At 39.6% G+C, this 12,500-nt stretch overlaps 1 protein-coding gene and 1 long non-coding RNA gene across 4 annotated transcripts in view; one reads left to right on the top strand and one right to left on the bottom strand.

Annotated features, from left to right (window-relative positions):
- Positions 1-11,425, bottom strand: part of LOC137982433 (uncharacterized) — a 14,636-nt gene extending 3,211 nt beyond the window's left edge. The window contains exons 1-10 of one of the 3 annotated variants that reach the window (XR_011118692.1): positions 11,301-11,425; positions 10,210-10,290; positions 8,952-9,456; positions 5,479-5,984; positions 5,079-5,152; positions 4,444-4,760; positions 2,959-3,179; positions 2,535-2,560; positions 1,756-2,233; positions 839-975 (exon numbers count right to left, since the gene is read on the bottom strand). This is a non-coding gene — a long non-coding RNA (uncharacterized lncRNA). The remainder of the gene's footprint in view (positions 1-838; positions 976-1,755; positions 2,234-2,534; positions 2,561-2,958; positions 3,180-4,443; positions 4,761-5,078; positions 5,153-5,478; positions 5,985-8,951; positions 9,457-10,209; positions 10,291-11,300) is intronic. The other 2 variants (XR_011118690.1, XR_011118691.1) reach the window with 2 other exon arrangements.
- Positions 11,426-11,775: 350 nt separating this feature from the next.
- The window catches only part of LOC137982419 (ras-related protein Rab-38-like), a 1,687-nt gene continuing 962 nt past the window's right edge, over positions 11,776-12,500 (top strand). Inside the window, exon 1 of the mRNA XM_068829536.1 lies at positions 11,776-12,500. This exon is cut by the window's right edge and continues 962 nt beyond it. Coding sequence (XP_068685637.1) covers positions 12,025-12,500 — 476 coding nt within the window. The 5' untranslated portion in view covers positions 11,776-12,024.

Below are 12,500 nucleotides of genomic sequence, written 5' to 3'. Positions count from 1 at the left end.
CGTCGTTAGGATATCCCCGATGGAAATAATCCATTAACAGATACTCTGTAAACCGTTGTTTATTGTCCACAGAACCTGTCACTTCATTCGAGCTCTGTCTAACATGCGGTTGACGGGCATTCCCCCACACGAAAAGCAATTCATTTGGATTGAAAATTCGTTAAACTTAACCCAAGAAGAATCTACTACTGTAGCGGCTTCACGCCCAAAATTCAAAATCCTGTGAGACAACCCTGGGGAGAGCTGTACCGAGTCCTCCTCCTTCTTTTAGGGTGCGCAGACACTTTACGCTGTATATTTATTTGCAGCAACTTTTGTTTTAATTTGCAGCGAGTGCATTGAATTTGCGGCAACTTCGTAACTTGCACATTGTCACTTGTGGGCCACCGTAATAAAGAGATGATGATCATCATCATCATCGTGATTACTGTAATCGAGTTGCACGTGTTTCGAAATGTTGCAGCCTGCTCCAGAACCTTCGGATAACGTTGGTGCAGAGAAAACTGGCGAAAAGTATTACGAGCGGGAAACAAAACCAGATGACAAATTGGACAAAAGGACGTGATCCAGCTTTTCCTCCACGTCTTCTCTTCTTTCTTTCTTTCTTTCTTCGCGCGTCGGTTTTTGCTAACTGCCCACTGTAAGACTGAAACAACTTTATGTCTTATGTTCCGAGAATTGGCTAAAGTAGTCTTCCTGTGTCGTTTTCGAGAAGAAATGGAGCCAAAGTTGAAGTAGCACGGGGGAGGAAGTAGAGAAAACAGCTCTCCTTTCCACGCGCGTTTTGGCTACCTCCCGCTCGGGCTCCATTTCTCTCCAGCACCTGGTATAGGCGTACCTGTGTTGCAACAAGTATTCCACCAGGTTTGTGTCAATGGTGTCCAGGCTGAACATTCGGCTGCTCACTCCAGCCCCATGAAACAGGACAACTGGCCGCTTTGTTCCTCCATTGTACCGTGTCAAGGCTATTTCAAACTGTGACACAATAGTGAGAGAGTTTTTTGAATCCTTAGTTCTCAACGAAAGGAGGCTAACAGTGGTTTCCAGCACTATCGAGAATTTTTAGTTAGCGATGAGAACCGTTTTGTACCTGAGTGAATTTTGCCGTGGTTAAGTAAAGATTACCTTACCTTACCTTACCTTACTCGAAAACAAACTCGGTGAACTCCATTTTTTATTACCCGGTAGCACTCATTACATTAGCATAAAACGGTTTGCAAAGTTTAAAAAAAATGTGAGAGAATCCCTTTGTACATTTTTCCAGAACATTGCAAAATGTTGCATCTCAATACGGCAACGGCAATGGCAACCTATGACGTCAAGAAAATTATCACAGCTTACATGGATTTATTAGCCAATGCTTGGGCAATACCACTATTGTGGTCAGTATCAACTGATAAAGAGTGGCAGTATTAAGCCATCAACGTATACATGTACATGCTGTAAGTGCTGGAAACCAGGTATCAGCCACCTTCGTACATTTTCTAAATAGTTTGGAGAGCTAATCTCAGAACGACCTTCAAAATAATGAAATAAATAGGCACGTTCTTATTTGTAATGCTTAATATCTTATATTAAACTGCAATTTGCTGTGCGCGTTTGTGAAGGGTTAATTAAGAAATCCATTGGATAATACGTACATCTTACAGAATAGTGAAAATAATAATAATCCATAATCAGTAACACTGCATTCTCAATTTTAATCTCTTCAAAACGGAGCCATGACAGATGGTTCAGTGATTGCATGTAGCTCACCTTGTCCTCAGTGGGGCATTTGTAGACTTTAGGGACACAGCAGTGAAGATTCAGGGGTCTTTTCTTCCTGGGCGAAGCTTCAGAATTGAAATATACATCACATAACCACGTTGGGCCATAAACATTCCAGATAGTTTTGGCAAAGAATCAGCTAAAACGTGTCGTCCACTCCAACTTCTCAAGTGTGCCGTTTGTGTTTGTGATCTCCATTGTTGCAAGTTGCTTCGCAAAGTTTGGTGTGGTTATGTAAAGTGTGGCTTTACCCAGGGGCTCCATCTGGCTGTTTTGGAAGATTTTAACAAACAAAGTAAGTTGTAGTACAGACCCGTTTCCCCAAAGTGGTCCTTGCGGACGAATTTGACGCCTTCAACTTCAAAGTAAAACTTTCTGCCAAAGTCCCCTGTGAGAGTCAATATCTTGTACATCATTTCTTTGGTGTCCACATGGTTTTTGCTGGTACTGAACAGCTGAAAGTGACCTGTAGTGTGGATAAAAAGGATGGCTCGTGATCGCTTCAAATGAAAAAAAAAGAGGAGAGGTCTGATATCAAAAACAGGCTTGCAACAGTTCAAGATAAAAAAAGAGATTATTCTCAAATAAAAAGTTGCCTTTTGGTGTCGAACATCACTACACACACCTTTATGTTCAAAGCAATTTACTAATGGGTGCATTTTAGAAAGTTAAGATAATAAGGAGAAATTCAAATCAATTAATGACTGGCATTGATTTTCAAAGCACTGCCTTTTTTTTGTACTCACAACTCTCAACTTTATACTTACAGTACTTGTGTTATCCATTTGGAAACCTGGAAAAGGAATTTCATACATGTAAGTTCTTATGACTAAACATCTTCCAGGAGTCCACACAACCAAACCATGCCCTCTGAACTGGCCAAATAGCTAAAATGGAGGTTGTTCTCAGGGTCCGCTATGAATAAGACAAAACGCTGTGAACGAATATTCAGTCTGATAAGTCAACTAAAGACAGCAAGAGGCACACCACACAAGCTACACAGGATGGCCAGTGCCTTGTAAACACATGCTTACAGCTACACGTATTTTATCATTGGAGTGGTAGTCATACACAAACTGAGCTTTTTAATCCTTGTTTGGGACTCATAACCATGATAAAGACCCTCCCCCCCTCCCAGGGAGTTAACACTCATTACTCCCTCCTTATAAAATCAGCTTTGCGCAAACTTACCTTCAGAAACTGACAGTGGAGCAGATGACATGTCACTGTTCCTGACATTGTTGTTGAGTGCGATGGATCGCAGTTGAGCGTGCGCTCAACATCATGAGAATCGATGGTGAGGGTCAATTCACATTGTGTTTGCTTTGCATTGTTGTTTGATGGTTCATATGTCATGACCATCTTCTCTTTGAAGCAAATCCTTGGCTTTTCTTTCACAAAGCTAGTCTTATCTGTGAACAAAAAAAGGTGCATGTTTGGTCAGCTCACACTACAGTGTACATTCTCTTCGCACTCCAGTATAACACCTTAAGGATACTGCTTTTAGCAACAAGTAAACTTGCTACCGTAATTTGATTACTTGTTAAAACTGAAAATAGATCCTGATTATACATCTTTGTCTGGTGTACCTGACCCACCACCAAAACATAAACAGGGTGAAAATTAGAGGGACAGTACCTTGTGTTCACTGGATTGTTGGATAATACAATTTCGAAGTTTTGATTTGCTTACTTAGCAGGAAAATCAGCAATGACCCTCTGGTCTTTCTTGCAAAGTAAAATCAGCAAGATCCAGGGATTCTCTTTACTTTTAGTCAAACTTGAGTATCAGGCCTTCAGTATCAGGTGAAGTGGAGAAAGCCTGGTTCTCAGGTTACCACATTTTTAGTTAAAAAATTCATCCATCCACCTTAAAAGTAGGCTCATTAATGTTGCATGGCAAAAGTGCTCACCCATGACAATTAGAAGACATAAAAATGCTAAAGTTAGAATCAATGATTAATTTAACAATGTACACAAGAAAACAAAGGCAAAGCAGTCAACTAAAAGCTTCTTATAAGAAAAAAACAAAAAACAACAGCAGCAACAACATTCATTGCACTAACTTTCCAAGTGGTTTAAATGTGTCATTATACATGTAAGTCGATGTGCCACCCTTCTCTCTCAGCAAGAAGCTGCATACTGCGCTCAGCCAAGCATGAAATTGGTCAAAGTTGGATTAAAACCCACAGCAGTGGGAAGAATTGCACCGTCCATTACATACAATCCCTCTAGAATCTGGTCAGAATCACCCGTAATGACACATCAGAAAACAAAGATTTATCAAAGATCATTAAGAGGAAAAACTATGTAACCTGGTTTGTGGTCTGGTCTGGGGCCTAAACCTACAACCTCCCACTCAGCAGTCTGGAGCTCTTACCAACTGGGTTGAGTTGCGGCGGGTCTAAAACACAGGTCACATTCCACAGGTCACTCCTTGCAGGTCATTGTTTTATGTTTTGGAAAGTAACCAAAACCCTCAATTTGGTTAACCCTAGGCCTAAGGTTGGTTTTTAGGCCTAGGGTTAGCCAAATTGAGGGTTTTGGGTTACTTTCAAGAAGGTAAAACAATGACCTGCAAGGAGTGACCTGTGGAATCTGACCTGTGTTTTAGACCCCCCGGTTCAGTTGGCACTGATTTTCATACATGTATGTTGCTTAACCATCAAAGACTTGCCCAGTATGGCTGATGACAGTGGTTCAATCTGATTCCCCAATGGGCCAGCCAGCAAGAGGATGAGCTGAGACAACACTCTAACCAAGAGGATGAGTCCATGTGGGGTTCTTTACAAAAGTCCCTTTCAGGCCTTTGGTGGGCTTTTCTATTGCATGGTTCACAACCAGAAAGTTCTTCTCAAAGCCAACTCTGTCCCAGGTGATGTCAACACTCACATTGTTGTGGTTGTAAGAGAAGATGCCTGCACTTGCATTGATCATCGTGGCTCAGTTGCACAGAAAAGATAGAGTATTGTCAATCTCTTTACCTCTTAATTCCTAATCACAAAAAAATGAAGATCAAGAGAAAACTCACATCAATTTTGTTGAAAAACTTTAAATTAGCAGATCCACAAGAGAGACAGTGAGAGCTCCCTGAGTACATGAAAGTTTCAGGCGAAACATACATGAAAGTAAGAGACTTCACTCTTCGCAACTTTCATCCTCATTTGGCCCAGGTTTTATTTTAAAACATGGAAATAACATTAAATATTTATATTTTCCTTACTTTCACTCTTTACACAAGAAGGCACGCACATGTAAGGTCATGAAAATAACGTTAATAAAAGTGTAAAAAAAAAAAGATATTATTTTCACCTATTTTCCCTTTTTAAATTCCCACACACCATCATTTTCATTAGTTTCCACTGACAAAGGCTTGCAAACAACACCTGCAAACCAGCAAAACAAATGATGTCACGAAATCCAAAATGTTATTTCCACGTTTAAAAAATGCAATTTGGAATTTACAGTGAACTCCCTCAATGTGGACAAAGCAGACACCCATCTAAGGCAGACACTTTCACCTAGCCCCGGGTGAATTGGCCAATGCTGGCTGCATTCTCAGTAACAATTAAAACTCCCTCTAAGGCAGACACCAAGAGCTGGTCACAAAAGTTTCCTTCTAAGAGCGTGTTTGCCAGTAACAGTCATTATTTCTGACAATTAAGGGTCAATCTACTATGAGAGTCGAGGTGTCCTTTAAGTAGTTTCTTACCTGCCAAGCCCTTTCCAGCACTTCCTCTGAGCAGTACTTTCAATTCCAATCAGTTTAGCAGCGACCATCAGTCCAACAGACTAGGGCCCAGAGAGGACAGATGGTGGGCTTCCATTCTTCAATTAATTGTTTCTGTCTGTCGTTTTTCAGAAGTCCATTACTTACTTTTTTTAAATTAGGTTATTCAGGGTCCCAGTGGTTTTACTTTCTTGCTTTCGGTCATGTGTTTGGTTGTTGGCCCCATATTGAGTTTGCTGTTTTTGCTCCATTTTAGCGGAAACCCAGGGGGTCTCTGTTTGTGAAGAATCACTTTCCTGGCTGGTTGAGCCCTCATTCTCTTGAACGCGGCAACAGCTTGGTAGTGAGTGAATTGCCCCTGCACCAATAATGACTTGTGTTGCTCTTATGGTGTCCTTCTCAACTTTAAAACTGCCTTTCACACTTGACACTTGTATTTGACCATCCAGTTACCAGTAGGTGCCTTAGTAAACAGATATGACCTCTACCTTATAAAAAAGAAAAATTTCCATTCACAAAGTGCACATGAGGTAAATCAATCAGAACCAACTGGACAGAAACCAACAAAGGGAAGGTTTGAGAGGCGTGAATGCCCAGACTATTAAATGTTTCCTTTTATCTGTCATAATATCAACAATTATTAAAAACTGAATCATTGGATATTGCAATCGCAGAGTTTTGATTGGCTTATTGGCCATGGGATTTGATGCAGCAATTACATGATGCTTGACAAATGGTGGCCTATAATTTAAGATTTATTGATACATGTACATACATGTATAGTTTGCAGTTCTTTACATTTAGAAGAATTATGAATTATTAATAAATATTTCACTAGCTGTTTGATGGATATGAGACGACTACAGTGTATATAGCCAACTCTACTTACTGTAACATCTGTAACATACTTGGTTGGATATCTAACATCTCATATGATTCCAACCATGCCAATGCATTCTCATGGAATAATAATAGTTAAGCATAAATATCAACAAGTGAAAGTGTTTCATCAGAAAGTCCAGCACCAAATCAATGGTGAGCTTATGTAGAAGGATGCCTGTGGAAAGGTACATTGTAAGATAACAGAAGTGGGCTTATCCAGCTAAGCAGCTTAGGGGGATGATGGTAAGAGTCTTGTGTGACCAGCAGATTCACAGAGATCTCCCCACCTGAATGAATTAAATGAGCATTTTCTTCCACACTTAGCATAAATTAGCATTCTTGTTGGCATTTGCAATGCGTAATTATAAATAATGACCAGAGGTAATGCAGAGTCCACACTTGTAACACAAGATTAACTTGCCATAGTAACAACATAGGACAAAACAAGATCACAGGAAGAGTGGTTTCATCAGTTTTTCAGCTTCAGGGTGTTATGGAACCAACTCTGATAAGAAACATGGAACAAATTGATTGTGTACCTTACCCACGGAGGATGTTAACTCAGGGGACACTTCTATAGCAGCAGACTGTGTGACTTCACTTTGAGACATAAAAGGTTCTGGTGAATAGACCATTTTACAGTTGTAGCTAAGTTTAATACCAGGCCTAAGAATGGAGTCGAGGCTGCAGGTGACCCTGTTTCGATACAAACCTTTGTGCTTTTCTAATGTTAATGTAGAGTAATTAAAATTACAACAACATGATTTATATGATAACAGCAGTGAGGTCTGTATCAATGCAAGGTCAGCGGAAGCCTCACAACCATTCCCAGGCTGGTCACTGAGCAAACAACTGTAAAATGACCTATTAGTACTAAAAAAGTCATATTTTAAAATGCAAATGATTGAAAGACTATTGTCCCATTTGTGAAAGGTTTTAGAAGTGTGAATTTGTAGTTATGCCTTATCATTAATAATGATGCATAACTTTATATGATGATTCAATCTCCACAACTTATTTGCATTTCTTTGCATTAGACAACAGATAAGTGTTTTACTAACTGAGCAAAGGTTCCTAATAAAATCTCCAAACAGATATTAAAGAGAGGAGTAAAGAGGGGTGCTGTGCACATTTCATGGACATAACGCATGACACGTCGCGAAAAGCATATTTAAACTGGTCATGAAAATTAAAAACACTTATTAATCATTAATTACCATATCACGAAAAAACACCTCCCCCCCTCTCCCTCCTCATTAAATGCTGGGTTGCAAACAGCTCGCGTATACTACAAACGCAAAGAAAGCACTCTCGAATTCCAACTGAGCCTTAAAAGATTCACAGTTCACTGGGTTTTAAGTTTGTATTTTCAGAGAATGGTTCACGAAAATTAAAAGCACTTACAGTGTAATCATTTATCATATCATGCAAGAACCCTTCCCCCCTCATTAAACACTGGGTTGCAAACAGCTTGCATACGATACTATAAACGCAAAGGAAGTGTTCTCAAATTCCAGCTGAGCCTTAAAATCGATGAGTATCCTTTCCTCAGGACAAAAAACAAGACTTTAAGAGTAGCATAATGGATACAGATATGATGGTAATGAGCATAAAGTGTTGTGCTAACTGAGCAAAAATTCGAATAAATATCTCTGATCTTAGTAATGCTGAGTTACAAACAGCCTGCGTGACTTGCACGACTCTCACCTCCCAAGCTATAAGAACACGTCGAACAACTCAAACATTTCGCATCCCTTTCATGTAAAAGCTTCAGCAGTAGCCACATGCAGTCATAAAGAAGGCCAACCTATGATCGGTGTATAATGGTTCTTAGTAGACAGGAGAGCCAAAACTTGGAAAACAGCGGTTTGCTGGTTTTTTAAGCTATACAACCCGTTTCCATGCTGACCAAGCATCTGCAAGCAAGGAGTCTTACCGGTATTTTTTATATGCTGCACTAATAGAGTGGTTTTAAACAAAACTGGAGTGTTTTTGAGTTTTCATTCTGTGGCTCGTTGAATTTGTGTCATATCCACTTTAATCATACCTGGATGGTATGTAAACTGACTAGGTTTCTTATTATTGCAATTTTAAAAATTGATAAATTTGTACATGTAACTTAATAACTCTTTTAAGAGTTAAATTACATGCACAAATTTATCAATTTTTAAAATTGGGTTAAGAGAGTTAAGAGAGTTAAGAGGTAAGAGTTAAGAGTTAAAACTCTTAAATTTTAACTCTTCACGACTCATTGACTCATTCATACTTTTCTCTCCATATATCCAGGCAAGCACAATGTAGCCTATAGGTGGGCCAGTGTCAGCCATCATGTCAAATTTTAATAGTGCTTTTGCATCCCTTTAATCAACTTTTCAACTAAACTCCAGTGACAAACTTGGGCTAGGTTTCTCAAAGCAACCATAATATGCCAGAACTGACCAGAAAAGAGAAAGATCCTGTGTGCCAAATATGGAACTGACTAAGTACTCTTACTATCATAAATTGTATTTTTTTATTGAAAGAAACATGACCAAGCAAAGAGATCTGTGGTGGGGAACCTTGCTTTATAGTACCTATATGCATGGGAGTTTAAATTCAGTACCCACTTCTGTGAATATCTTGGCACCGTGGGCCTTGGCATCAGGTAAATGTTCAGTGCTGCCCTCACAGCAGTTTCCACAGGCAGTGCACTTAGGATGTAGAACTCCAACATGATTGGATGGCGTGTCCTCAAATGTTACGCATACATGTGGAGGAGGTTTATTAGCTTTAATTCTTGTCAATGTCTTCAATGTCGAAGGTCTTGAATGCATACTTAATACCATGAATTTTATCCAGTGTGGGGTAATGATCTGGATAGGGTGTGGTTTTAATTCATCTCCACAAAATGGTTTCGGTCAGTCTCTGTTTTGTAAGTTACAACTGTACCAAGATCTTGCTTCAGTTCTGTGGGCCATAATGGGTCACCAAACACCTCAGGATCGCCATCCGTGTCAAAGAATGATTATCATAGTTCATCAAGTAACACTGATGTGTTTAAGTCAGCTTCAAGTATCCAAGACAAGATAGATCAGTTCACTAAAAATGATGTCAAAGATAAATGAAAAAGAGAATAAACAAAGTGAAATTATCACATCCTTCCCTAGTCTCTGTCTCTAAAGAGGGGAGAAACAACAGAACTCTCACTGTCAGAAATCGTAAGCGAAGAACCTGAAAAAAAAATTTGCACAAAAGAAAGACAAAGGAAACTGTGGAATTACGCAAGCACAATATCAAAAACCTCTCAGATACACAGCTAAGCACAGAGCAGACCAATTTGCTCTCGCGAGGTTTGAAATTTTTTCTGGCACCTGTCATGAACGAAAACCAGATAAGGCGCCAACTATTTTCAACCAATTTGCTGGAAGAATGCGCCTCCAGTTCATCTACATGTACCATGATAAAGACAGTGAACCACGTGACATCTGTTTCATGCAAAATTGAGTTGGATTCCTTGAAGTCAAAGATCTGTTGCATTAGAAATTTATTTGGAAGAAGTAAAAATACAGCTTGAAGAAATTCCTCCCTCCCCAACCCAAGGGAACGTCTGGCACTCAAAGAACTCATTCGAAATAAAGGCATAATCCTTAAAAAGGCAGAACAACTGTCATAATGAACAGGGAAGACAAAATAAACAAGGGCCAGATACAACTAAATGTAAAATATTAATGACATGCATACATAACTACCAAACTCTAGAAAAACCAATGGATAGAGAAACATGCCAAACAGTAAAACACCAAGTGTTACTTCGCTTTACCAAAAAGGGTACATTGATAATACAACATTTACATGTAAATGGTTTAACCAGATGCCGCATCCGCCAAGAACTCCAATCTTCTATGGAAGAGATATATTGACGATGTGTTTTCCCTATGGGACACGGGAAGAGAAGAAATGGACCACTTTATTAAGCATGACAACTCTTTTCACCCTACAATCAAATTTACTACTGAAGTTTCTCAGGCAGAGATCACATTCTTGGATACAACTGTCTACAAAGGTGGAAGATTCGCAAAGGAGTCAATCCTCAACTTGCGCACCCACTACAAACCTACTGAAACATTTCTGATCAGTACACATACTACAACAGAAATGTCACCCAGCAGGCATTAAGGGGTTTGTTAAAGGAGAAGCTCTAAGACTTCTTAGAACAAAGTCTTCCAGAGTCACGCTTGAAGAGAACATTGAAAATTCAAATCATGCCTAATCAATAGAGGTTACCCGCCCAACAGGGCAGGCAACTTCCTCTCAGATGTTTTTTTGCTAATAGAAAGAGAAAGAACAATTTCAACCAGCTTTGAAAGGCTTAAAGAACATGTACTATTTGGCAAATGGTATCTCAAAAATTCAAGGAACCTCACTTGATCTCTTTTCAAAATGGAAAGCAAAACTGAATGGACACATACATGTAGCAGGAGTCACGTTGGTCTGTCAAACCCATTTTACAAAAGAAAATAAATGATTTCTGCCCCGGTTGGTTTCACAGCAGCCATAGGCTACGATTAAGAAAACTGACCCATTTCCAAGAGTGCGAAATTAACAAGCCCACGTTTACTGCCATTATGTATACAATAATAAATTAATTTATGCCACAGTTTTGAAAACAATAGATCAAATCGGCTAACTCAATGTTGTACCCAATTCAAACCCTTTGGGAATAAAACGTTTTGTTCCAGATATTTCCATTTCATTTAATGTGAATGCTACATTTTAATGCAAATTAATATACACAAAGAATCTTATTAAACCCCGGGAAATTTGAATTGGGTACAACATTGAGTTAGTCGATTAGGTCCATCGGCTGTCACGAGAGAAAGTTACACAACGACTTTTCTAGAAAGAAGAAAAGGACCAAGAATATCAGAAAACGTTGAACGCACCTCCTCCAAATGGTCCTTGTCATTATCCAACACAACCCCGAGCGCCATCTTCGAGCGTTGCAAACGGCTTTGGGATCGATATCAAATTGCTGGTGATTTCGCAATCTGTTTGGCTTATATTGCCGTTATCAATATACGACGCTGCTGCGTCAAAGTGTCACGCAATGCCGTTTAAGTCGCAATCGCAAAGTTCATTCGCGGTCGCAAGTTAGTAACGTAAACTTGCGATGGAAAAAATTCGCGTGTCCCTTATGGGCCACCGTAGAGTTGTCAACTCAAATCACATGTGTAAGGTACAATATTATTACAACCACCTTAATTCAGATGAGAACATTTAAATTCTTAATAACATCCGAGACAATCCAATAGGACTGTATACGGCCGGGTAGTGACGTTTCCGCCTTTTCCCACCCCTCTCCTCCTCAAACCACTGATCTGGCCGCTCCGTCAAGTTGAGACACACACTATGAGAACACTTAGCAGTAACGCGATCCACATTGAGCACACTCGACAGAATTACTTAAACTCTGAGTTGCTGCTGAAAGTCGACTGAATTCAATCAACGATTACAAAAAATGTATAGGGAACTTTGCATTTACCAGTGCATGGTATTATAGAACAAAAAGACTGAAATTATGCTGCTGAAGAGAGCGTTTCGCTGAATACTGTAGTTGTTGATCGACCCGGAAGTAAAGAAGAAATTTCTGCCGTTCTTTCTCAATTCATGGCTACAAAATATGAATTGCCAGAGGAGGCTAATGAGGAATTGATAAAGACACTAGGAAAGGAAGTGGAGATGAAGACGTTCAAAACAAACGCCCCTATGGAACTGAACAGTAATGGTTCAAGGGAATTTGTCAAATTTATTTGTGTTGGAGACTATACGGGCGGATTTCGAGCCAAATGCATGTTCATTAATGACTATCTCCAAGAGAAACCTCTGTCGAAGGGTTGCATATATTCACCCACAATTGGTGCAGATTTCGCCTTGAAAATAATTGAAAAGTGGCAGAGAAGTAAAGAACATGATCCAATCGACATCAAGCTACAATTATGGGACATAGGAGAGTGTGAACGGTTTTCGCAGATGACAAGGGTTTACTTTGCGCATAGCGACGGGGCCTTAGTATTCTGGGGTCCGGACCATCCATCTTCACTGGGAGGAGTTCCAAAATGGCTAAAAAATATTAAGAAGGTCTG

This window comes from Montipora foliosa, chromosome 13 (genome assembly GCF_036669935.1).
Source record: "Montipora foliosa isolate CH-2021 chromosome 13, ASM3666993v2, whole genome shotgun sequence".
In the NCBI taxonomy this organism is placed as follows: Eukaryota; Metazoa; Cnidaria; class Anthozoa; order Scleractinia; family Acroporidae; genus Montipora; species Montipora foliosa.
Note: the sequence above shows the minus strand (reverse complement) of the source record. Positions and strands in the feature narration are given on the sequence as shown.